At 41.6% G+C, this 27,695-nt stretch overlaps 1 protein-coding gene across 1 annotated transcript in view; it reads right to left on the reverse strand.

The window, feature by feature from the left end:
- Nucleotides 1-11,850: 11,850 nt before the first annotated feature.
- IGSF5 (immunoglobulin superfamily member 5) overlaps nucleotides 11,851-27,695 on the reverse strand; it is a 29,589-nt gene continuing 13,744 nt past the window's right edge. Inside the window, exons 4-8 of the mRNA XM_065658558.1 lie at nucleotides 26,612-26,743; nucleotides 26,066-26,090; nucleotides 22,892-23,004; nucleotides 20,780-20,856; nucleotides 11,851-11,919 (exon numbers count right to left, since the gene is read on the reverse strand). Of these exons, the coding sequence (XP_065514630.1) occupies nucleotides 11,851-11,919; nucleotides 20,780-20,856; nucleotides 22,892-23,004; nucleotides 26,066-26,090; nucleotides 26,612-26,743 (416 nt within the window). The remainder of the gene's footprint in view (nucleotides 11,920-20,779; nucleotides 20,857-22,891; nucleotides 23,005-26,065; nucleotides 26,091-26,611; nucleotides 26,744-27,695) is intronic.

A 27,695-nucleotide genomic window follows, 5' to 3' on the forward strand; every position in this document is an offset into this window, starting at 1 on the left:
ATAGAATCAAAGAATAATTTGGGTTCAAAAGGGGTCTCTGGAGGTTGTCACGTTCCCCAGGTCAGTGTAGGGCCAGCGTCCGTGAGATTCTTATGTTGTCCCAGGAACAGCTATGAAAGACGGCCCACATAAGAAAACACAGTGCAACAATTTGAAATACATTTCCAGACATCATGCTCAACGGATTCTGACCTAGAGCTTAGAGATTGTTTTTGTTTGTTTGCATTATCTTTGTTAATAATGGAATGGAATTACATATGTAAAAATATTGGAACACAAATTTCAGATGATGGAGAGCTTCTATGTGTACAATAAACTCCCCGTAGTTCCTACCCCTAGCACATTTTCTGTATCTGCAGGAATATCTTAGCAGTGTTATACACACTATCAGGGTTCCCACTGCCATACGGTAACAAGCTGTTCCCTGGGTGGAGAACAAGTCTATGTAGTTACTTGGTTGTGGAGTTATATCTGAACATGGCTATACCAATCTCGCACTGTAAGTGCCTCTGAGTGGTGCACTTCTACAGGCCACAGCACTTCTTGGCCTTTGAAGTATGCCCAAGATTTCTGTGAGGCAGAAGATCTTTGAATCCAGGGCCTAAGGGCAAAGACTGCCTAACGTTGGACCTCTCTTACCCTGGTGTGGGAGGAAAACCCTGACGGTCCTGCACTGCCCCGTACGGGTGACTCGAGATCTTTAATGAATTCCGAAGCTTTGCTTCCTAATGGGACTTTCTGTTGTTGTTTGTTCTTGAGAGCTCAATTTGATGAGGTGCTGATCAAGCCAAGGACTGAGAAGTAGGTGAAAGCATATTTTATATATATTCTCAAGCTCTTGGATAATAGCCACTAATACTTCATTAAGCAGGATGGTTAATGACACTCTCAGTTCTGCATTTGTAAACAGTTAGCTGCTTAGACCACGTTTAAATTCAGTATTAAAAAGCAGTGACCAAATACTATCACTAGCCTATGTACCCTATATCAGCAATACATGGGGTTCAGTGGGAAAAGGCAATTATCATTAGTACAAAACTGGAAAACTAGTCGTGCATGATTTGACTCTTGGGACAGCTGTTATCAGAATAGGCCAGTATCTTGTCTCAGTCACTCCAGAGGGTCTTCAGTGTAATGTCTTTGAACAAAATGGTTTCAAATGAAGGAGGTTTGATCTACAATGGTAGAGAAGATACAAGTGTCATCTTCTCTCTGCTTTCTGCTGCTGAAATGTGTCTTTCCTGTCCACGTTCTCCTTCCTCCCTTACTGCTGCAAAAGAGGGGGAACTGTTTTGGACTGCGACCAAAAGCATTGTCAGAATACGTTTCTTGCTAGTTTCAATTAGTATCATGCATGCACATATGCATGCACATAAACATCCCAACTCAAGTCCATTTCCATATTAGATGCTTATTCCTCTTGTTTCATTACACACATTTCTAATTTAAAGGAGGACATGACTGATGCCTAGAGAACAAAGTAACCATTATGTCCTTTGCAGTTTTTGTGTTATAAATTATCTTAGCCATAAAATACATTAAATAATGTACCTTGCTATTGAGAATCATCATGCTCTGTGCATTGAAATGCCAATCCTAACCCAAGGGAAGGAATCATTAATTGGGTAATGAAATGGAAAGTGTGATAATAGATTTATTACTTAAATTGTTGATTATGTCAATTGACCTTTTAGTTAGATCTTGAAGCCTTCATAAAATCTTCTTGCTCCTTGACAGGAAAGAAAAAAAAAACCCCACAAACCACAACCCTGTGTTAGCAATTATATTAATTTTACAACTGTGCTTGCAAAGCAAAAAACACAGCAAGAGGAGTAAACTGAGTTCAATGAACTCTCACCTATGAGGTTTCCAGCGTAACATCAGCTCAGGCAGCGTGAGCTGGATACTCTGCACTGTACACTTGCGGTAGGAAAAACAGTACAGTTACAGCCTAGCACTTACATGTAAATCATTGCAATTATAGGTTATTTAGTTGATGTTTTGAATTAACTTGGTCAATGACCCATGAGTGTGTCTGGAGGCAGTGCTTCCCTGGAAGATAAGCACAGAGAAAAGGAGAGACAGCATGCACTGTCACTTGCCCACTGCAAACTTTTGTCATTAAGCAGCTACAAAGGGTGCAAAGGACATAGGTGTCCTGTAGACAAATCGTAGGTGTCTTGTAGACAAAGCAAAGGAGTGACATCAGTAACAATAGCTCATGGCTCTTCTTACAGTTTCCATTTCAGAGCACCATCAATGACTTCATAATCATCTGACATTAACTGTATCTATCTCTACCCTATCAAAATGAATTAGCAGTTGAAATTAAGGAAATTAAGGCTTTGTAACTTATTAGCTATGAAGCTGCTTAGTGTAGCAATACAGCAAGAGAAGAAAGCCTTCCTGGTTTGGTGGATGATCTTCCCAATACACGTTACAAAGTCTTCATTAATTTTTTCTCATTGGGTTCACTGCAATAATTGAATTGCATCTGCAATGCAGGGCAAAATTTGTCAGCAATCTGGCCACTGAGGTTAAAGGGATATGGATTTCATTCCTTATTATTTCTCTGGTGCCATGTAGCTGCTCACAGAGCTTTACAGCCAGCTGAGAAGTCAAGGCATCTGCTCTGAGGGATTTGGGCTCCCAGTTAAACAAGTAAAGCTATGAGATGTGACAACAAACTGAGGGCAGAGGGGGAAGAAAATGCATCTATGGAGAAGGGGATAAAGAAAACTTTTCTGGAGGGAAACAAAATATTATTTGCAGTAGTACAGCTTAAATATGCATAGTTCAGACATGACTTTGTTGCAGTTGCCCAGCAGGAGAGCACTTACACCAAAAAGGTTTCTGGACACAGACCAAATTTTCTTTAGGTATCTGCTCAGGGGCAGTGCCACGGTGCAACAGCAGCGAGTGGCTCTGGCCTTCCTGTGTTGATGCACGCAGATTAGTAAAGACAAAGGGCTTGTGTCCCTCTTGACTGTACAACCACTTGGTAGACTTGTGCTCCCATGTTACATGGCACAGTGAGAGGCTACCTGGCTTCTCCGTTTGAGTAAAGGGTGCTCCCACCTGTGTCCAGGGAGGGATGTAAGGCAACGGCCGTACTCTGGTCATTGCAAAAAGAGCCCCTGTGGCAGGACCAACCCAGGGCAATGCTGTGCCTCGTTGCCAAATGATGGGATTGTGTTTAAATCTGGAAGTATTTCTGATCCTAAATGGACTGAAGGGGCTTCTTGTTGTAATGTGCAACCAGTGGGAAACTACGTAAGACGTTCTAGCGAATTTGTGGCATCTGGAAAAACAACTTTTAAATCTGTCCTCAAAATAATCTTTCTTACAACATGAAGAATTCCTACAGCTGTTTACCAGGAGACTGAGGACTTCTGTGCAGCTCAGAGAGGGCCCAGCAGCAGCAGCATCTGGTGTCAGGGGCAGCAGCGTGGGGCTGCTCCACCAGGCAGGGTCACTGCCAGCTGCCGGGAGCAGCGGGCCACAGGAGTGTAGGTCCTCACAATGGGGGTCACAGCCCCACGGGACACAGGGAGCAAGAGCAGAGCAGCTCCAGCAGCTGCCACCAGGTCAGCCAAAAGCCCAGATGACCACGCAGGTCCGTAATGGGAGGCTGGTTCAGGGTCCAGCCAGCAGGTGAAGGGAGTCAGGGCCAGCGAGGTGCACAGGCTGGGCGTGTGCCTGCCTGCAGGGGGGTACCGCAGCCCCCAAACGAGGCAGCACAGTGTGCACAAACAGAAGCCCTGGATGAGACTGCTCATCCTCACAACTCAGCTGTTTTCACAGATGTGTGACTGATGGTTACGCAGCATCACCGTATTGGAGCAGAGCACAAACACAAACACAGGCAGCTACACCCTTAAACATGTGGGGTGGAAGAGGCTGCAGGGGAGGATTACAGAGAAAAATGGCTACAGAGCCTGTTGACATACTCAGGGCCCTGACAAGCTTCTTATGAATGATATCAAAATTGCATATGAAAGCTAAGTTATTTCATTAGATCTCCCAGGACATCAGCTATAAGATATCAGCTCAGAGCAGTAGAAATGTATGTTCCCTACCACAGCCTCCTCCTCCTTTACCTTGCACTTTCCAGCCCTTGCACCTTCCCAGTGTTCCATCATCTTTAGTACATGCATCTTGTAAACACATTAAATACACATGGCTAATATTTATATGTTGGAAAAAAAATGTAAAATATGGAAGCCTTGGAAGGAGTATGGTTATTTGTAACTCTGGATAGTCCTACCCGATAAGAAAGGTCTTTTAATTTTAAAATAGACTCACCCCACTGAAATCAGCAAAGATTTTGTATGAACAAAGGGAACAGAATCTTGACTTGTGATTTAATACAAAGTTATAAAATGTCCTCAGATTTGGTTGCACAATACAATATAGAATGACACAATTCTTTTCAGGATCTTAAGGCGAAAGGTAATCAATAATTAGGTCTTGTGTTCATATTGCTGATACTTCAGTAGGTTATACTCAGGTGATGTTTCTTCATCAAAACACTATGATACTGTGCCTCAGGAGAACAGTGCTACAGTAAAACCCTGCCTCATGCTTTTAAGCATTGCAAGATTCAGCTGTAGCCCCAGTAAGACAGAATCCATGATGTAACTGTCATATATAGTTTTACAGAAAAAAATAGTTAATTTTATTTTGACCTGTTTTGCAGTGACATCTATTCTTCCAAGAATATTGTTCCATTCTACTCGGGGAGCGTCACACTACCCTTCCACTGGCTGTGAGGACTCCTGGTGATCAGCAGTCCCATCCTTGTCACTCCTCTGTGTTTGCTCCCTGCTCTGGCAATGAATAAAGGGAGTAGGGAAAAGTAACTGTTCTTCTGCCAGCTCGGATGCCTCTCCAATGAATTGTGATGGTTTGCCATAGATACTGCATCTCTCAGAAGGTCTGGTTTGTCCTCTTTGAGTTGTTCATTTCACACATGGAGACTCTGAAGCAGTGATCAAATATAGAGTCTCTTCTGAGCTCAGGCTGAGGTACCACCTCCTCACAGACAGCATCAAAATGCTTGGTTGACAATGTAGAGCTTAATGAGGATGGCTTTAGAGCAGGGGTGTTGAGCTCATCTTCACCGGGGGCCATATCAGCCTTATGGTTGCTTTCAAAAGGCCAATTGTAATTTTAGGACTATATAAATGTAACTACTCCTACACTGACATGTAAACTTATGTTAGTTTCCTGCTTTAGAGGATCAGGGAGCAGCCCTGCAAATTTCCAAGATGAAGATATCCACAAAAACGGCTGCTAAATTTTCTTGTATTTTAACAGAACAGTCTCTATTTTGCATGGGTTGAGTATGTCTATCTGCTCTATAGTGAAAGTAATGCAATCCAGAGTCCATAAGGCTAATTTTCAAGCTGCCCTACTACTCTTTCAGTGTGGACCAGCAATCATCATGAAGATTACTGGCTTCTGCATAGGTACTGCAACAAGCAAGAGGAGTGCTGAGACAAACATAAAGGGCATATTGTTTATTTGAACAAATCATATGGCTTTGTAGTAAAACCAGATAAATATATTGCCTCATGAAGGGGGACTCGTTGCCTGTCGTTTGGAAGGACAGTAGAGTAACATCTATGTGAAATTCTGTGTCTCTGAAGAGTGGTATGGAGCAGTCTCAGCATCTGGAAGCTCGTAGCACCTTGTGAATTCTTACTCCGCTGGGAAAGAAAAATGCAGTCCGCCACCATCTCTGAAAGACTAACAGCCGTCAGACAGGAGGTCTGACTCACAAGTCCCCCTTTGCCCTGTCACAGGAGATCTAAACCAGGTGGTAACAACACTGATGTCTGCAGCAGAGAGACCCAGGGAGTGTGAACACGCGATGTAAACGAGTGGAGCTGAGAGCACCGCACCAATATCTGACCGGAAAGTCATTGGGACAGAGGGGATCGATAGCAGAGATGAGCTGATCCAAGGTCAGAGCAGCTCCTGGTCTTTTTGTGATGGGAAGCTAATGAGCTGGAGGCAGAGCTGAGATGAATCTGGTTGGCTTCTCTAACAAAAATATCTCAGTATTGTTTTCACTGGATTTTGGCATTCTTTCCCCAAAACAAAAACAGAGTGTTTTCCTGGAACACAGGATTAAAAAAAAAAAGGCCTCATTTGAGGGAGTGATCATCTCACAGTGGAAAATAAACAATATAAATAACATCTGTGTGGATGTGAGTTCTGCTATGAGAGCTAACACCAAATGCCACTGGAAGCTCCCAGACACTAATTCTCTGAGCTGAAAAGGAATAGCCTGTTGCAATATTCCTCTGAGCCAGCAAGTATCCATATTCATTTAAATAACCACCTGTGCTAATCTAGCGTAAATCATCTGTGGTTTCCAGGATAATGTAAAGAAGTTGTTAACAACGTGCACCTCCCAAAGAACAAGCTGAGGAATGGGTAAGAGAAAACTGAATTCCCCAGGGCAGAAGGGCAGAAACTTTGTTCAGAGCTGCAGACAACAGCAAGTGCCAGATTTTGCACCTGGGATGTGGTAACCCTTGCTGTACATACAGACTGGATGAGCAGCTGGAGAGCAGCTCTGCAGAGCAGGATCTGGAGGTTCTGGTAGATGGCAAGTTGAACATGAGCCAACAGTGTCCCTGGCAGCCAAGAGGGCCAAACGTGTCCTGGGTGCATCCAGCACAGCATGGCCAGCCGGGCAGGGAGGTGATTGTCCCGCTCTGCTCTGCACTGGTGCGGCCTCACCTGCAGCACTGGGTGCAGTTCTGGGCAACACAGGATAAAAAGGATATAAAGCTAGTGGAGAGTGCCCAGAGGAGGGCTATGGAGTTGGTGAAGGGTTTGGAGAGGAAGCCGTATGAGGAGCGGCTGAAGTCACTTGGTTTGTTCAGCCTGGAGAAGAGGAGACTGAGGGGAGACCTCATGGGGCTCCAGCTTCCTCACAAGGGGAGGAGAAGGAGCAGGTGCTGATCTCTTCTCTCTGGCGACCAGTGAGAGGACCCAGCAAGGAATGGCAGGAAGATGTGCCGGGGAGGCTTAGATTGGACATGAGGAAAAGGTTCCTCCCCCAGAGGGTGGTGGACACTGGAACAGGCTCCCCAGGGAGGTGTCACAGCCCCAAGCCTGACAGTGTTTGAGAAGAGACTGGACAAGGCCCTCAGACACATGGTGTGACCTGTGGGGTTGTCCTGTGCAGGGACAGGAGTTGGACTCAGTGATGCTTGTGGGTCCCTTCCAACGCAGGACATTTTATGGTTCTATGGCTGCGGCCATGCAGAGCACTCCTCTCAAATCCCACCTGCACAGCAACACGCGTGACTTTTCCACTGGCTGAGGAGGTTTGGTGCAGGCATGTTAGTGTGGACCCAACTTGGCTTCTCTTTCCTTCCCTGTTTTTTCCCAACCACAGCTCAGGAAGGTCAGCTGAGATTTGAATCGTGTCATCCTGAAGTCCCGGTGGGTAGGATGATGGAAATACGCATCTGTCAGTGTGTGTGCACAGTCTGGATAAAGTTTGCAGGTAAAGGTATTATGGTTTATTGGTTCAGCTGGTGTTGCTGGAAATATTAGGCAAACTTTCAGGTATTTAAGCCCTTATTCAGGTCTGAAATGAAAGCAGCAGTTTTCAGAGCTAAATACAAGCTGAGAACAAATGCTCAGATGTTAATTAGGTATGTGGCAATTCGGCCTTTGTTTAAAGAAAAGATATTGGGTAGCTGTGGAGAGGAAAGGATGGTAAAGAGGGAGAAAATTGAGAGACAGAGGAAGTTAAAGTTAAATGAATCTACTTATGACCTAGGGCGAAGAAGAGACAGGTAGTTTATAGCCTGGGGAACAAGAGCTGATCATGGTGAGTAGGAGGAAAGTCTAATCATAAAAGTCATATCTACTGAGAGCGTGCTCTTCCACATCAAGTGGCTTTATGAATTTCAATTCTCAACCTCATCTTTAGAAAGGGGTTTTGGAGGTTGTTCTGAAAAAGAGTATTAAGATGCCAAATATGTTTGGGGATAAATGTGCCCCTATTGGCAGTTAAGGTTTTTTATTATAGCTTGACCATATGAGACCATTTTGGTGCATACTAATTGCTTCATTTTTATTACACAGTTACCATGGTGCCGCTGGATTAATTGTATTATATTTCTGGGAATGTGAGTGTGGGATTTAGAGAAATTCAGGGAGGGAAGGTTGGGGTTGGGCCCCATTTTAGATGGGTAAGGCCTGTTTGGGTGCAGAGGAAAGGGTAATAAGATGAGTTATCTGCAACACTTTGAGGGGACCATTCTCCAGTTTTACAGGAGCTTCTGCTGTGGAAGCTTCTAGGAATCTCTGTCCTTTCTGCCTCACACAGGGTCCTCTTGAGGAAAGAGATAGTGAAGCCAGTAACCAAAGATTTCCCATCTCTCTCACAAGGAGGCCCAGATACTTGAGAATGGTGTATTTTAGGTTAGCAGCACCATGTCTCTATTGAACATAGAGATTCTATTCAATCAAATCAGTAAGAAACCAAATGTTTCATCAATATTGTGAGTACCTTTCAGTAAGAGTTCATCTGTTCATTCTGCTCAGCCCACACAAACCTGAGGGTCTTTTTTATTGTAAAAAGAAACCTCCACATGAAGCCAGTGTATTGTTAAGTGGCTTTATATTAAAGGTAGCCTGAATTTTCTGTGAAATATAAATCTGATGAGACAACTTTGGGAAATCTAACCGCAGAATGAAATACTCTTTTTCTCCAATGATTTTTTTCTTGCAGATATGTGTCTAGAATTCCAAACAGAACATTTTGTAAAGAAACGTGGAAGGGTTTTATGCTATCAAACTGTGCACAGTCTGTGAGTGGTAAAAAACTAGATGTTTCTAGATCACTAAAATGTCCCTCAAGTCATAATTATAAATTGATATGCATGTGTACAAAAGATTGGTGTCTCCATAAAGCGCCTGAAATTCAATATTTTTAGTCTACTCTGTCTTCCGAAAGTCCCTGCATATTTTATATTCCCTGTGTGCTAAAAATTGTCTCTGTATTTTATGTATTGTTGTTTGTAGAGCTGTATTTGCAAACATAAGTAACAGCTACTACTGGAGATGATATACAGACTGTATAACATACCTGCAGAACACAAATCTGGAAGCATACAAATGCTCCCAACTATAAATTTTGAGGACACCATAAGAATTTTTAACCTCATGCTAATGTTGTTGAAGAGTATACCATAGCTGTGTGGGATGCATTCTTGTAGCTGGCAGGAAGGAAAATAGCTCCAGACTCTGGTTAATATGCACTCTTCCATGGTTGTGGTACGTAATTGTGCAAAAAAACTTTGTATTTTCTAGTCAGTGGGATGAGCAGTAAGTGCAGCGTAATTTCTGTTGTAGCTGTGTGTTGTCCACTGGCAATCATCTGCTGGCAAGTGGTCCCCGAGGTCAGTGTGGCACACTGGAGAACTTCCCGGCTCCCAGGCAAGACACACAGCTGGAGGGTGACCTGGCTGCACACTCCTGATGTCCGACTGTCCCAGCTTGGAGCTGCCAGCAAGGAAGGGAACTCCCACACGGTTCCCAGATTAGGGGCGTCACATCAGCTTGTTCATTCAACAGCAGTGCCAGGAGGTGCTTTTGCCCAACCACAGCCTGAAAACCAGTTTGGGAAGCACTGCTGGTGTCCTCTGAAGAGCCTCAAGCACCAGGTAGCACAGTGTGGAAATCAGAATGGGGATTCCCCAGAATAGAAGACACCATATTAGCGACACAGAAGTTTATCTTTTGGCTCAGAGCATGTGTCCTTTTGCCCATGTTCTCGACACAGCCATTTTTTATTAACGTGGAAGGATATAGATTAATTACAGAGGAGGTTTTCTTCAGTTCTAGGTTGGCTGCTTAATATAGTGCCAAATAATATTGAAGTGAACTTGAAATAAAGGGGTTTGAGATAAGCACCAAAGTAGAGTTTGTTTCATTTTCAAAATACATTCTGCTTAATCAACATTTTGTGCTGGGAAACAACTGCCTTCAGGCAGTCTTCATTTTTGTACCACAGGGTTACTTTACTGAGAGCCAAAAGGCGTGCTCATCATGCACGTGCACAGGAAGCCAAAAGTCCTTGGTTTTCACCCCCAAGTCACAGGCTGCTGTATCCCTGGGCCTGTCTCTCTCATGCCATGGACATCCTTCTAATAAAGTGGATTTTTGTTTGCAGTTAGGTTACATTGAGCTGCAGTAGTAACTAGGAGATGTCAGCAAAACTAGTACTTGTATCAGAATAAGGTAGGTGTTTCTGTCAGTGCAGGGTTATTTCAAGGAAAAACCACAGATATTCCACAATGTAAATTGCTTATATTTTCTCTGTAAAACACTATAGCTATTTACATACCATTCTGCTGGTACAATTACATTAAATGAGAATGCATTTCGAAGCTCCTCCTTAACCAAACAAAACAGAAAGAGTGTAGATGGCCAGAATTTGAAACAGCTTTGTAAACAATTGCACGTGGCAGACCATGAATTGGTCTCAGCACTCGTTCTGACAGACTGACTGAAAATGCGACTAGCAGTACAAAATCTGTTGCAATTCACTGAGCTGCCAAATGCTAAACATGCAAAACAACTTATTTTTCCTGGGATCAGGTTTCAAATATCTTATTTTTGTTGCACAGGTTATCACTGAAAGTAATTCTATGTAGCAGCTTCTTTCAGCACTCAAAGAGTACCTGCATTGGTTCATACAAAAGATTAACATGCAAAACACTGAATAATTCAGAATTCTTTGAGTGGGTAGAAAGACAAGTACACTGAAAATAACTTGTTTTTCTGGAAGAAGTTTGCCTTTTTGTAAAAAACTAATAAGATTGAACTTTTTATTATGAAATATAAAATTTCAAACCAAACATTTCAGATAGAAATCATAATTTTTAGATTGGGAAGGCACGTATAGTGTCCACATGTCAGATCTGCTCTACTGACTAGGTTGCCTAACTAAAGGGCATTTTGTGTGGTCATTACCAACCTTATCCCTGATGTCGAGCATGAATACCAGCAGCTGCCATTTGCTGTGACCCAAGCCATTTGGCTGCAAAACTTGGCCCATGAGTAGAAGAAAGACAAACAGCATTCAGGCAATAACTCTTAAAAGTAAGGAATTTCAAATGCACATTTTACAGCTTCAGATTTTTGCATTTCAAACAAAACAGGATTTTTTTGGCACACGGGTGATTGGTTTTTACTTAACACTGGAACATTGGATTTAAGATAAATACCTTTAACAAAAGAATGTATGGAAATGAAAACAAATTCATTTCTGATCCAAAGATAGTTTTGTCAGAAATTTCAAAATAGCCCTCATGAAAACTTCCCTTGATTTTATTACAGAATGGAAACTGAAAAATGTTGTGGATCTATAATCTTGAAATGATCAGCTGTACATACAGTACATTAAAAAAATTGATATGGTATTAACCAGTATTATTATTAACCATTTATTCTGAACTAATAAATCTCTTGCAGATCTAGTCATAGGTCCTGCTGTGGATAACCTCACATTTCTGTCTGATAGGAGTTTTGCTGGTTTTCTTGGGAACCAAAGCACATATTCTTGCTCTTGTAGAGTCCCATCAAATTCATTGTCTCTGAAGTTAAGGCTGTCATTTATGTCCATTATTTTGCTGAGATATCATATGCCTCATTATGAAGATTGCGATTTTATTTAATTACATGAGAAAAGAAAGAAAAATAACTTATAGCTTAAACTGAGAGAACTGATGTTAACCTTTCTCTGCTGCAGGAAGCCAGCCACACATGTAAAACGCAACTGATTGATAGAGAAATTTCCTGGAGAAGTCCATCCTAAACAAGTGTCATGTTTCTAATTTTCTTTGGGTTGATTGGATAATCAGTAGGTCTTTGAGGCTGCACCTATGGAAGAGCAAAAGCAGTTACAGAACTAAAAGAAATCCTAGAAAAGCAGCACCACGAGGGTCCTCAGGAGGTCACCTGCCAACTCCTCACCCCAAAGCATCATACCAAAATGAAATCTATCATCAGCAACCCATTGAAAATCTAAATACAAAGAAAAGTATGAACAGCAGAACAAAATAAAAGCTTCACATGCAGCACACTTGTGGCAGTTCTGGGAATGCATTAATTGGTCTTATGCTGTCTGAGAACTTCTTGTGAACTCGGAAGTCTGTATTCTTTTCAGTAAAATATGATGTTGGGCTTTCCCCCTCTGGGTCTCTTCAAGAAACTACCCATTAAGCTGTAATAAAAACTTAACCTCTGACATTGCTTTCCTAATACATTACAAATTGCAACAATAAGTACAGGACCATTTTATTTATCTGAAAGACTGCTTTCAACATCTCAGTGTTTATCCAAGGCAGGCTTTTTTTTAAAGTTCCCATGACTGGCATGATTGCACTTCCACCAACAGCAGCCTCTTTTCAAACCAACCCCAGTGGGATCTGCGCAGGGCAAATGCTCAGCAGTTTTGAAAACCCTATCCTCATTTGAAATCAGTGCAGTGGATTTCCAGTGCTAATTGCTTATGCACTTTTACAAAATAGCATTGCAGTGCAGAGGAAAAGACAAAGAAAAATTAATTCTCAAATGCATCCAAGAAACATATGCTGTGGATATTTAAAGGTAGTGGTGAGACCTCACGTAGATAATTACAAAGTAGCTCTAAGGAATGAAAATTTCTTCTAAATTTATAAACCTGTATCTTCACATAGCTTCCTAAATGAAACACTACAGTCGAATGGTTTGCTGTGGCCAGATCCAGTGTTAGTTTTATCTTCCTCCAGGTAGATGATGTCTGTTGGCTACTGTTCATCGCAACTTCCCCACTTGGTCTCAAGCACTTGGAAATCAATGGATATTTCAATGTTCTTCCCAGTAGAACTTTTTATCAAGCCCAAACTCTTTCCCAACTATTGACCAATCTTTCTGTAGTTTTTTTCTAAAGCATTAATCATGTACGCTCTGTATTGCCTTGGTATTCAAGTATTAAACATCTTAAATAATGCATTTGGTACATATACATTATTGAATAAGCAATAGAGGAAAATGCTAGATAAAAAATGTGGACAACCTGTCTCTGGTATTTAATGAGCCCCAGCACCTCAAGGAAAATCGTGGGATAAATATAACTATCCTAGGAACATTTCATATGACAGCTGCTTTCTGCTTTAAACACAACTCTCTCCTCCCCAGCCCCCACCCTGCTTTGTTGCTAGAACATACTGCTGTTTTCTAAATTTACCCTTCTTTACTGTTTATTTCTGCAGATAAGAGAGGAGCTCTGGGAAGTAACAGGGTTGCCTGTCTCTGCTCAAGAGACGTTTTGCGAGATCTCTCTGCTGCACTTATTTTTTTGCAGTCCAGCAATAGTCCAAAGACCTGACTGATGCTCAACAGAGACATCACTCACTCATTTCCAGAGCACATCAGAAGTTTACTATGATCTGTGTTACCCTGGAGATTAATATATAATGAGATTTGCTCCATTTATGGCAGAACAGTTATTTGGCATTTCCTGATCCTTAAATTACAGGTCTGTTATGGCAGGCTTTCTCACTAGGGCAGAGGTTTTGAGAAGCCCTCTACTACTGCTCCCCCCAAAAAATAACAAATGTACAAGTAGAATGGAAAAACAAATCTGAAAAAAGCTGAAGGCAAGCATTACGTTTGTGGAAATCATGTATTCTCAGATACTGTGGACTGTCCTTTGAGTATAAAGCATGTTGAACGGGTCAGCATATTGAGTAACCCGAAAGTTTCAGAGGGAGTCCAAGGGCACTTCACTGAACGTTGTCTCCGAAACTTCCTGAAAAAGGTAATTATTTGAATTGCATGTTTCGCAAAATACTGTGGTGGGAATATTTCCCAGATTTTTTTGCATGAAAATACTATATTGCACCCAAATTTACTAAAGGAGAAAAGAAACTAATCAGAAAGTTCATCAAGTAATATTGTCAAAAGAAGCAGTGCTTATGGCCATTAGTAGGCAATACTATTGAAGATTTTTCTTTGTGTCTGATTTTGAATGGGAGGGAGTAAGAGGACTTGCACCAGCTGGATCTGGACTGCCCTATTCTTCCCTGACTGCACTGTGGAAAATGTAATCCAAGCAGGTCTCTTTTGTTTTAAAAATATTATCTGCATGAATGAACCATCCATTTCCTGCCCCATCATGCCATTTCTCCTCACCACCAAAGGAGGAACCAAGCAGCAAGTTTCTCCTGGGATGGGGACTGTGTCCACGATGGCCAGATTCCCTTCTGCCCTGCTGCATCTTTCGTAGCTATATGCTTTAGAACAAATGCCCTAGGTTACTGTGCTCTGATATCAATTAATGAATAACTGGTTGAATTTCAACCAACTCATGCTGTGTACTGGCCCATTTTCGGTGGTGCTTTCTCTGAAGCCTCACTGAGGCTGCAGTTCACTGGATGTAACTTCACTGAAATGGAGGATCAGTCACCTAAAACTCATTTTCTGATGCTATAGGAGATCTCAGATACAAGACATTGCAAACACAATATACAGATGAGTAGGACTACCACAACCATTTCATATTTAAACCTTGATATACTACAGCTGTTAGAGCCTCTGCTTGGTTTTGATTTCAAAGTTGTTTCTTCTTCAGATTAATTCAGTGCTCTACTAGTCCTGCCAGTCCTAGTCTGAGAAAAAGTAGTTTCATTATTCATTACATCCTACGCAATGAAGGGAAAAAAGACCGCTCTAGTGGCTTGCTGCACAGCCAAATATTACAGGAGAGAGTTTCTAAGGTGGTCCCCTCTATCAGTAAGGATACAATATCGTCAGCATTTCTTTTACACAGTTTTAGATCTTCATACTGTCAGCTTGGCATCTAGTTAAACATGGATATTTGACAGTCACGTGTTTCAAAGCCTGCCTGTTGACTTGATTTATCTGCCCCGGATGCCTTTTTATAGAGATTCCTATAAAAGGACTATTACGCTGGGAAAAGCTTTGCATAGTTTGTTGGTTTATCTGGGGAAACAGATGTCCGAATCTTTCCATCTCTTCCAGCTCTTCTGCCAGACGAAAAGAGAGCTAGCAATACATGGATGAATCAGAAGGTAAAATGAGGGTGTGTATCAGCTGATTTCATGGTTTAATCCTTCAGTGATGTTTTGAATATGGATCTTCAGTCAATGAAAGAAGGACTTCTGCTATTACAAGCATGTTTTAGTCATTTCTGCCACCCATACGACTTCAGTGATATGAATGATGAACACACATCTGGCATTATGAAACAGGTTTCTGATCTTTAAATTTATCTGACAGATGGCAGCTCCTCAGACACTGATGCTGTGGAAATGTGTGATAAACTGAAGGCTTTGCCTACTATCAGCCAAAAAAAAAAAAAAAAAATCCAATTCTAACTGCATTAGAACAAATTGCTGAGATTAATGTGGTAGGAGTACTTCCAAATGTATCTGCATGCATCAAACCTTTCAGTGTTAGAACAGAAAATCAAGGAGACATAGCCTTCTGCTTCTGAAGGTTATTTTCCCCCCTGCCTTCAGTTTTTAATTCTCATTCCAAATTCACTTCATTTACAGGAAAACACCTGCCCAAAAGTTCTGGATACCCTCAAAATAATTCAGATACACCATTGCTTCAAATAGCAAACTACAGTCAATACCCATAGTCAAGTTTTCGTACACTCAGCACATTTCCCTGTCTATCAATAGACAGCCTGGAAATTCCTTCTCTTTTCTTTATGGGTTAATCCCACCCACAAAACTCCTCCTCTTCTCCAACAGACATTTTGAAAAATTACACTATAAACTGCACCTGTCTTTTCTGTATCTGTATCATCAATATTTATTACTCTCTTGATCAAGATATGCTGACCAATGAATATCATAACATGACACACTCTATAGTACATTTCATCAGTAAGGGTAAAATTATTTGCTGTCATCCATTTATATTTCTATTTTATTGACCTTTTGATTCAATTTTGATAGCTTAATTTCTCTTTTCAAACAATCCTCAGAGTCAGAGCAGTTATATACAGTGCAATAAATGCAGGTACAATTCATCATTCATTTCCTTCCCAGTATAAAACCACAACCACAACTAAATAATATTTCCAGTTTATAGAGTGTCATTTGGAGTAGTTAAGAAGAAAAATAGATCCTTCCCCATTAACAGAGCCATGACTCACTCTGGACTGGAGAGGAGAAGTGTGGCTGTAGTGGCAAGTGCAAGCCTCATGTGGCTGTGCTGAAATCAGCTGAATTACACCAAGGGTGAATCTGGCCCACTGTAAATGAGCATTCCCTCTTATGAAATGGTCTTCTGATTTGTCATAGAGGCATTTATGGCATAGTAAATGGAATAATTCTGAAGCTTGTGTAGGTGACTGTCCATTCCTTCAAGATGCTGAGTCCTTAGAGCTCCTTTTGTACCAGCGGAACTTGAAAAGAATGTGGTTCCCTAGAGGTAGAAATGAGGACGTGGCAGAACTGGCCTTGTGGCCCTTGTTCAGGTTAAACTGCCTACGAGACTGCCCCAAAATTTGCTAAAACCAAGGTAAGAGATCCCCCTCATTGCACTTGTGTTTTGGAAGGAGCTCTGCGCAAGGGTCAGAGCATGAGAAATGGCCCCTTGGATGGGACCTTGGTCCCTAACACTCGTTTGACCTGGAGCTCAGCCCTAGGACTAGGAGCAAGGATGAATCTCCTCCCTTTGCTGACTGCAACAAAATATGCAATTAAACAGAAGCTTGTAACTCTACTCTCCATTTGACCTTTTCTTGGCTAATGTAATCAGAATGAAGACCTTCCAGCATCCCTGACTAATGTTCCTGGCCTCCTGTTCCAGTGGCTGGTAATTTTTTCCTCAGCTCAATAATTTAGTTCGATATTCATCATTTTTTAAATGTCTCGCACACCTTTATTTTTTTTCCCCTTCTTCTTCGCTGAGGTATTACTTTTCCCTAAGACTATTTGCCAGATCTCTTGTTCATGTTGTGAATTGATCGCTGCAATTTCTGGGCAACATTTATCTTCCATGGACATTTTGCATTAGTTTCTGATTCAAAGAGTTTGAATGGCCAATAGCTGACCTAAGCAATTTTTGGTTGTCACCTTTTACAATGAGACCCAGCAGGTATTTCAGGATTTGTACCTGGTTAGCTCTGTGGGCAAGGACTTCTGGGAAAAGAAAACCTGTGATACAAAGTCTCCCCTAATTTCTCAGATCTTTTAAAATTGTAACTTTTTAGCTATGGAAAAGAAGGGAACAAATTCGAAGCGGTTACCCTTGGAGACCCAGGAAGACTTCCTAGTGCCTCTGACCTGTGCTGAAATTTTCCGTCCAGTTTTCTCCTCGGAGTGGGAGGAATGGTCTGTGTAACAGATACAATCGTCTCTGTCCAGTCAAAATGCTAACTTGAAAAATCTTCATTCACTGCAATTGCCTTGCTTTGCATCTCATCCCCACATCCATGAGCTTCTTTTAATTTTAAAACTCTCTGTTCAAACTTTGCCCATACAGACCTTTTTTCTAGCCTTGTGCTGTGGTTAATCCTAATCTCCCAAGGTGACAAGGAAGCCAAACACAGAAATCTTAACAGCTTTCACTTTGCAAAGGTGGAGAAGGCTTTAGGACTTCAATCTCTGTGACTCTTTCCACCAGTAGATGGGCTCCTTGTTCCCTCCCCACCTTGATCTGATGGAGGACTTTGGTTCTTCACTCCTTCCTCTTGACCTCCATAGAAGCACTGCAAGGAAGTTTGCTTGTTTTTCTTGATTATCCAGGGAGAGAGAAGCAATTTGCTGCAGTCCACTCCTTTATGACCTCCTTCACTATGGAAAAAATTCTCTGGATAACTTCTCTTCCTCCTGTTTTTTGTTTGGTTTTTGTTTGTATGTTGTTTGGGGGTTGGGGGTTTTTTAAACCCCCTGTTTCTCATTAAAAAGTCCAGAAGAATGAAGATGAAAAACCTTTGGAAATGTTTCCAGTACTCAGGCAAGGAAACCCAACTGAGAAACACAACTTTCTGTGCTTAGAAAATGCCGTGGCAGGAAGGCAGGAGGTTTCTGAAGAAATTGTTCTATTCAGCACTAATTAGCAAGCACTTAAGTGGCTTGACATCTGATTTCTCCTACTTGACAATAAATATAACGAATGGCCACCACAAGTTTTATTATGCAATATATTGGCAAAAGTGGTGATTGAACTTCATTAGAATGCATCCAGTAACACTGTCAGAAAACCTCTACTATGCAGTTAACAGAGAAGGTTATGAATGCAAAAGAAAAACACCTTTTTGTCTGGGAAATTTTTTACTATGTTGTGTATAATGCCACAAATATAAATCACGGACTGCAAATCCACAATTTAAGGTAAACCTTCATCAAACTTTATCAGCTCCTGCATATACATGATGGGGATCTCAAAATATACTAAGAAACTCTGTTCAAACTGAGAAATAGTTTGTCTTCACAAGCCATTTTTAGATTGCTAAAAATTCCTCCAATATATGGAAAATAGTTATAAATAATTTTCACCTCTAGATTATCTCTTGGTATTTTTCAAAACTGTGCATGCATTTACTGATGCCACCAGAAGCCGCTTTAGCAGACTAGTACCAAATATTGTCCAGGGGCAATGGCTTTAACAGAAACAGTTCAACTTTATGCTGTATGCCTCTGTGTGCAAGGGGGTTGCACTAGATGACCTTTGAAGATCCCTTCCAACCCAAACTGTTCTATGATTCTATAAACACTATTGTTCTCACTGTGGAGCTCTCTGAGAACACCCAAAGTGGATCCCTGTCAGATGACGCCAAACAGCTGGATGCCCCCTCGGTGCATAACCAGTGCACATCAACCATCAATGAGCACCCAGTCAGCTACAGCTACCTGAAGTTATTGCCTTCTCCTAAGATGTCTACAGGGTGGATAGAGGGTCCTCAGCACAAGCTCTTTTGCTCCTCAGAGCAGACTGTGAAGTGCCACATGCCTTGTGCATGTAAACATAGCTAGTGCCTTATAATGCTGTACGTAAGTGTATCGAATGCTCTCTGAAACCATTGCTCAGGGTTATAGATCCCCACTGAGCCCTCAGCTGTTTTGCACATGCTTTTCAGCTTTGCTTTAATAGTATTTTGTTTGATGAGTAATCAATGTCAAATATAATAACTGGCAGACACAAATAGATCAGTATAATTCCTATTATTTTTACTGTTATTATTTTGATCGTTATTTTAATCATTGATTGAGTACTTCCTAAATTTCATTGTGTGCCAAAAGAACTAGACGCACTCTGGTATGATTTATATGCAATGCCATCCCAAGATAGATTTCTGCACTCTACATGTTGAAACAGCTCTTCAAAAATAAATGAGTTATCACTGTGTTTAGGAGTGAACTTGGTATCACATCACTGCCACTTTCCCAAGAGAATATTGGCAAAAACCATCATGAAGGTGCTAAATGTATTTTACAAATATATGACATAAATTAAGATCCACTTTGCTGTTGTGCTAGAAACTAAGGAAGCCCAGCACCACCCTTCAGAACAGACAAGTAGAGGAATAAGCACTGAGCTCTGCTTCTTCGCTCGTTAGTCATGTGGAAAGGGGCCAAAGCTCTAAGGTGGATGAAGTGTTAGCTCCATGCTTTCCCTTCCATCATTTACTGCTGGGATACCCAAGGTCTCTAAGATCAGTGTAAAGTTCCTGACTGAAGCAAATTCTGCAAGGCGGAAGTGTAATTGGAAAATACAACCCAGAAATGATCAAGACAAAGTGCACATATATTACTACATCTACACCGGATTTTGTTTGTTAAAGGAACTTCAAGCCCTGTCTTCAGTAGTGGCTCCATCTTCCATCCACATCTCCTCCAGTCTGGCAACTGGGGAGAACAACAAGAACATTGCAGAACTCCACTTTGGCAAAGGTACCTTTATAACAGAATTATTACATGTCCAGAACAAAGCAAACCTCTACATTCTAACGGTATAATGTATAATATATGCAGAGGTGAATTCTCAAAAGCCAAGCCAAAGTTATTCTGACTGGCTTACTTAATGGTAGTAAGTGGGTTTGTGGATAGAGAGGAGGAGACTTTTTAATCCCAGGAATGATGAAAAGACAACTGGCTTTACCTTTGGGAAGTCTGTCCTAGCCAGGGCTACCCAGCATCTGGCTGGCAGAATTTGGAGAAGGAAAGATATGAAAAGCAATGAAAAGGAAAGAGCAGACACTGACTGAACACCTGTCAGAGTTCAAGGAGCATTTGGACAATGCTCTTAGTCATATGGTTTGGTTTTATGGGAGTTCTGTGAGGAGCAGGTGGTGGGACTCAGTGATCCTTATGGGTCCATTCCAACTTGCGATATTCTATGATTCTATGAGGGGAAGTCTGTGACTTTGTAACTTTAGCCTGGGTGGTGGGATGGAAGATATACCAGGGTTCTGAGGGCAACAGATGTGCAACAAAAGCTTTATTAGACATTTCTTCTAAATATCAGGGGTGGTTGTTTATCCCTCACCTCCCATCCCCCTAAAAATCCATCTGAATCCAAGGCTAACACCTAGGGCACTTATCCTTATAAATCAAACATTCAGGAATGCTGAAGGGTTCATTCCACTTACTCAATTACAGTTGTAATTGATCTACAAATATCTACCTCCACCAAAAATCTGTGTTTGGATATAGTACAATACATGCCACGTGAAAAAAAAAATAAATAAAGGTCAAGATATCAGCATTACTATTACCTTTGATACAGAACTGGTATGTAAATCTTCAGCACGGACAGTAAACTTTGGATACCTTGGGGGAAGAGAGTAAATTCCTGTAACAAGAATAGACAAGATTACTTTTGTTTGGTGTCCACCATGGCATGAACCACAAGCCATTCAGTAATACAGCTAAATATGATTTAATATTGTCAGCCAAACTCTAGCTAACTCATTGGGTAACACAAGGTTTTTGTAGTGCGGGGAGGAGCTTGCAGGGCTGACTTCTGTCAGAAGACACCAGGAGCTGTCCCCATCTCAGACAGAGCCAGTTCCAGCTTGCTCCAAGACGGACCTGCTGCTGGCCGAAGTTGAGTCCAACAGCGATGCTGGTGGCACCTCTGTGATAACATGTTTAAGAAAGGGTAAAAAATGCTGTGCAACAGGAGCTGGGAAAGTGGAGTGAGAAAATGTGATTGAAACAACCCTGCAGACACCAAGGTCAGTGAAGATGAGAGGGAGAAAGTGCTCCAGGTGCTGGAGCAGAGATTCCCCTGCAGCCTGTGGTGCAGACCGTGGTGAGGTAAGTTGTCCACCTGCAGGCCATGGAAGCTCATGATGGAGTAGGGATCCATCTGCAGCCTGGGGAGGACTCCATGCTGGAGCAGGTGGATGTGCCCTGAAGGAAACTACAACCTGTAGAGAGCCCACACTGGAGCAGGCTCCTGTCAGGAGCTGTGGCCCTGTGGAGAGGAGCCCATGCAGCAGCAAGTTTTCTTGCAGGACTTGGGACCCTGTCGGGGACCCACACTGGAGCAGTCTGTTCCTGAAAGATCGCACCATGGAAAGGACCCACTCTGGAGCAGTTTGGAAGAACTGCAACCCGTGGGAAGGACTCACATTGAAGAAATTCGTGAACTGTATCCCATGGGAAGGACCCATGCTGGAGCAGGGGAAGCATGTGAGGAGGAACGAGTGGCAGAGACAATTTGTTATGGGCTGACCACAGCCTCCATTCCCCATTCCCCTGTGCTGCTTGTGGAGAGGAGGTAGACCAGTTAGGAGTGAACTTTAGCCTTGGAAGAAGGGGGTGTTTTTAGTCTTGTTTTTATTTTTCATCATCCTGCTCTGTGATTAATTGAAAATAAATCAAATTAACCTTCCCCAAGTGAAGTCTGTTTTGCCTGTGACAGTAACTGGTGAATGATCACTCTCTCCTTATCTTGACCCACAAGCTTTTCCATCTTATTTTCTCCCCTTGTCCTGTTGAGAAGGAGGAGTGATAGAATGACTTGGGGAGCACTGGGTGGCCACCCAAAATCTACCCAACATACTAACAAATGTGAAAGGAGCCTGTGTAGGATCCAGTAGGATCAATTTGTCCAGGTTTACTTAGGTTTCCTTTTATTTTTTATAACTGCTTCATTTTAAAATACCACATGCACTTGAAATCTTTCCACTGCACTTATTTCTTCAGAATTTATTTGTTAGAGAGAAGAAGATGTATGCCTGGATTATAGACTCTGCACAATAATTTCATGTCACTAAGTGTTTGATTAAATGTTTTGATAATAACGTGGTGATAAATGCATGTGGTGGGCAATGATTTGGTGGAGATTTACATTTGCTTTTGAAGAGTCTTTGTGCTTAAGGACTAGAATTTATAATGCCTTAGTCATCTATCATTAAAATTATTGTTCACTGTTTTCTTTTCTCTCGTTTCTCTCTTGTTTCTTTCTCTTTCCCTTCCTTTCTTTCTTTTTCTTTCTTTAGTTTTTCATTTTGTTGATGGTAGTGGGTTTCTTTTGTTTTTACAGAGCAACTGCAAAATATTGCCTAAATTAACTATTGTATGGGAATCTGGTACTCCCGTCTCTGGACCTAGACTTATTGAAGAACAAAGGCATTAAAAAAAAAAAAAAAGGAGGGGGGACTATAATTAAATTCAACTGCAAAGAACTATGACATTTTCTCAATACCTTTGAAGGACCATACTCTAGAAACCCCAAAATATTCTTAAGAGGTTCAGGTCAGACACAAGTCCTTCACATAGCATTGTGAAATCTTGTAATTTAGCAGCTTGACATGTTATCCAAAATGCCTATGTTGAAAAGCAGTTTGACAATATGTGATTCAGGAGCTTAGACTCACTTGGGTCTTCTTCTGTGTTCCACAGTTCCTCTGGAATGTATCCCTGATTTTCGCTACCATGCCTTTGCCTGTTTCCCAAATTACCATCTTTTTTCTTCTCAGCTGAAACTTTTCTAGAAACAAAAATGCCAGTCATTAGAACTTCATTATGATATGAGAACTCTTGGGTGTAGGCTACAGAGAAAAAATTATGTTTTACTTCTGAAAACACAGGCACAAAAGATATCTGAGCCTTCAAAGGAATTATCTAGTGCAATTCTTGTCCCATTTAAGTATTACATGTGAAATTCAGTTAAGAAAGTTTCCATCTGCTGCATTATCAGAAAGCAGACAAATAAAATATCAGTCTTTGAAAAGCGAAGATTCTGTTCCAGACCATAGGTTTTGTAGGAAATCAGTTTTCATCTCTAGTTCTGAATTACAGGATATTTTGTGGCCAAATATGGGAACACCAGCTAGGTCAATTCGCTCATCATTTTTGTGATTTGAGCCCGCACAATTGCAAAAGCAAAGCATATTAGCTCACATCACCACAGTTAGCTCCCAAGTGATTCATCTGTACACTTCAAAGTTAATCTTTCACTTTGAAATTTACTTTAAAAGTGAGTGTAGCCACAGTGAAGTTGACAGAACTTCCTTGGTTAAAGTTAACACACCTCTGAAATTGCAGAACAGTGACCTGCAGAGCTGAACAGTGAGAAAAGTGCCATTTTCCTCAAAACTCTTATGCTACAAGAGATGCTTCTATTCATCTGTTCCTACAATGGACTCCTCCAGGATAGTCCCAGGTCCATCTTTGCCTAGGTTTCACATGTGGCAAGCACAAATTGATGGCAGGATTATGACAAGCCAGGAATTTGTAAGGGAAGAAGAAAATATTTTAGGTGTGCAATATTTGTGGAAACTGCTGCATTTGCATTTTGTGTTTAGTAGCAATTACTTCGCAGGTCCATAGAGCTTCAGCTGAGCATTAATGATGCACACATAAATCTGACAAGCCAGCTATGAGTATGTGGCTTTTTTAGGAGATAATAAAGTTAGACACTACTAAGAAACTTGTCATGTTGCTAGAAGATGAGAGCAATTGTTTAGGAATACCACCTCCACGTTACATGATACTGTACTGTCTATTTTATCTGATCCTTAGATCTCAGCAAACTCGATGTAGTAGCCAAATTGAAAACAGCTACAAAATAGTGTGGGAGGTACAGAAAGATAGCCAGCCAACTTAAAAAATAAATGTGGGAAGTAAAACAATATATCCTTGGTCTCACTACTACTTTGCTGCTACTACAATGCAGCTTCTAAATTCTGGACAATTATAATCCTTTTTACTGCAGCTAAGTTCCCTCCAAGAAAAAAAAAACAAATCTGAATCTACAAAACCTGTAAGTGATTGTGAATAATTCCTGTGATTTGAGTGTCATTGTTTGCATATGCTAGAACTCTGCAGAACGGTCAACACTGACTTTCTAATGTAAAGCTAAGCCATAGACCCTGGGCTCATCCCACTGCTTAAGCCTTTGCTTAACATTCAGCGTTTGTTTACAGTTGATGGGAAAATAGGAGCTTTACTGTACTGAGATCTAAAAACACGCATTCTGTCTTGAAGATATAAATGTATTCCCCCAGATCAGATTCAAAGAAATAGGGAGAAAGTAACGTTATGCCCTGTTCCGGACCTGTTCAGGTTGTCTGAAAGGAAGCACCGTGCACACCTGCACTAGCAAGGCAGGGTCCTGGGAAGGAAACAGACCCGGCTGTATCTGTCCCCACTGCTGGGCTGATGCTTCCCTGCGTGTCCAATTGATTTTGCCTTAGCAGGGTTGACTCTTGCAGAAGGCTTTTGTCAGAATCAAGTTAGAATCCAAGCCAAAAGGCTTTGTAGCACCTCATTCGCAGCAAAACCAATACAGAAGTCATATCTGCTTTTGGCCTCCCATTTCCTGCTGATTTAGTCCTACTCTATTTATGTAGCTGGACTCAGTAAAATAAACAATCGAGCATCATGAACTAAGAAATTACACGGAATTTTACTGCTATGGCATGGCATAATTATAATTATTTCCTCAGGAGAAAATAGTGTTTACCTGATTTCCTCCTTTAGTTTTGTATCAATAAAAAGCTGCACAAATTAAAATCTATCAACAGGCCTCTGTAAAATTTCCCCACCAGAAGCCATTAATGAATTTGGGTATCACTGAAGTGTGCGGCAAAGTGGTATAAGGTTTTGTAAACTCATTAAGAGAGGGGGAGTTAAAAGCCCCACAAGCGTAGGCGAAGTATGAACTTACAATGCTCACTAGTAGCTCAGAAAAAATAACTCCAGGTAACCTCACTGACGTGTCTGTCACAGCCGCACTGGCACCAATAAATAGGATCTTAATGCTGATAACCATCAGCTCACGACTTCTAACGTTTTCCAACTCAATGCGATAATGTATCAACAGCTTTGTACTCGAGCACGTCTGAGCATCACTCGCTTACACGTCGACACTCATCATCAGGGCAGCTTTGTTTATTTATTCAGTTTTCATCAGACTAACGCTGAGCAACCTTAAAAGAGCAAGGGAGACGGTCTAATTTCCCTGCCAATCCATCCGGATTCGTTTGCGAGAGGGGTTGTCGCCAGGAGGTGCGGCAGCCCTGGCGCTGCTGCCGGGCTGGCAGTGACCCCCTCCGGCAGCGAGGGACATCGCCCGCGGGCAGCAGCATGCAGGCAGCAGCAGGCACGCAAGGTAGCAGGCAGCCTGACGCAGGCAGAGCTCCTCCCCTTGCCTGCCCGAGACACTTAGGGGGGTTCAGCCAATTTTTAAATATCAGCTTCTGTAGGAGCGTATTTTCAGTTTGTAATTTCTGTGCTTGGTGAATCAGAGAGGTAGCATTTGGAGGATTTTGGTTCTTTTCACCCAGTTGTGGGAACAGAGCTCACAACCTGCTGCAAGCTGTGGCACTCACTTTTTGCCTCTATAGTCGGTCCCCTCCGCTCCATGCTGCCTCCTCTTCCCCTGCTGTGCATACATAAACGGGCAATGTCACACAGCAGGCCAGCACCCTGGCACTCTGGAGGTAATGGGCAACGGGGCATGGAATCTGATACATGCCTCTCACCATCCTGCAGCACCCCAAAAGAGCTGAGTAAAAACGAAAATTCTCCCACCTCATCCAGCTTACCTTATCTCATTTTGATATGTAGATCCTGAGGGGGAAAAAAAAAAAAAAGAAAAAAAAAAAAGAAAAGGTGTTTTAAATGCAGGAAAATAAAATGTGAACTACTAGAGAGCTCCTTTTAGAGCGTGCACTACATTCCAGCTACCACAGGGGTATCTTTCCTCCCTGTTTACAAAATTGCACAACATCCCTGTAGAACAGCTTACACAGAAATTGGAAATGAGGCACATGGCACTGAAGGTGTGCTTCAGCAAAGAACCTCAGCATGGGAACTGAGCGCCAGTGAAAGCTAACGTACTCCTGAAATACACTTGCCCCTTGTAGTTAATGTGAATGGCTGACACTGATTACTTTGAAACCAATTTACAACAGGAGCAGCAAGGTGAAAGCAAGGAGCATCTTAACCAGATCATAGTTAAGAGCAGGATCTGTCTGCTCACACTTCTGTTTACAGGTCTTTGCACAGCACCAGAGGTGACATAACTAGGAGATTTACGTATAAGTTAAGATACTTTTTAAAGTGCAGATCAATTGTGAAGCTCCACTTACCTTTCTTCTTTAGGCAGCAGCAGCGTACAACAACTGCAATAATAATGATCAGAAGAATAATACCAACAACCGAAAGCACAACTGCAAGTACAATAACCCACGTGCTTCTGCTGTCTTCAGTGTAATCATTTTCTGTTAAATTAAATGGAGAAATACTGTACTATCAGAGTGTCAAAACATCCTTTTCAGAATATTTACCTTTTTTGTGAGAAGCTATTAACTGCTTGTTGATTATTTAACAAGGAGTCTGTGTTTTCCAAATGACAGATTCTGTATTTATGGATGGTGCCCAAGAATTTAAAATGTTTCCAAATGCAAATTCTTTGTCGCAACTGTAACTTTTATCACAGCTACTTCTCTTCTGAAAACACAGGGTTGCAATTTTCCAACCTAAGGTTTATTTTGTAGGTATGCTGGGCCTCCCAGCATCCTTTGGAGACATTTGAGGTTGAGGAGAGAGGTTAAGATTCAATTCAGATGTCTCTGCTGAAGTGTCTTGCCTAGCTGCTTTTCTCAGTAGAAAGAAAGTAGGTGTTTGGGTTACAATTCATTTGGCCGAATGTGTATGTGTACCTTTTGATAAGATGAACAGCTCTGAAAAGTGTCCATTTCTGCCCACAGACCACAGCAATAGTCTCAGGTCACTAGTACAAGCGGAGATCTCCAGCCTGTAGATACAATTTTCTGACGAATTCCATCCTGGGATTTCTCTCACTGATTCCAACAGGTGTTTGATTTTGGAACACACTTGGTAGAGTACCTATTACCCACTTAAAGAGCAGCGAAGAGCAAAAACTGTGAAGAGTAGCAGTGTTTGGGAATATGTAGCTACTAACCCATCTTCTCTACCATCCTTCTCACAACATCAACTTATTCCTCTGTCTTTGCTGTAATCTACAGTGTTAAATGAGGTGATTTAAAGATAATTCAGTGTCTTACTGAAATCGGTTGCTATGACCAAACAGTTTTCCTACAGAACTCCCAGGCGCACAGAATTTTAAAAATACAGCATATTTCCTACGTAGTTGGATGCACAAGAAAGCTGTCAGTTCTGATTGTCACATCGTCCTGCCAATTGGTTTTG

Source organism: Caloenas nicobarica, chromosome 1, assembly GCF_036013445.1.
Source record: "Caloenas nicobarica isolate bCalNic1 chromosome 1, bCalNic1.hap1, whole genome shotgun sequence".
In the NCBI taxonomy this organism is placed as follows: domain Eukaryota; kingdom Metazoa; phylum Chordata; class Aves; order Columbiformes; family Columbidae; genus Caloenas; species Caloenas nicobarica.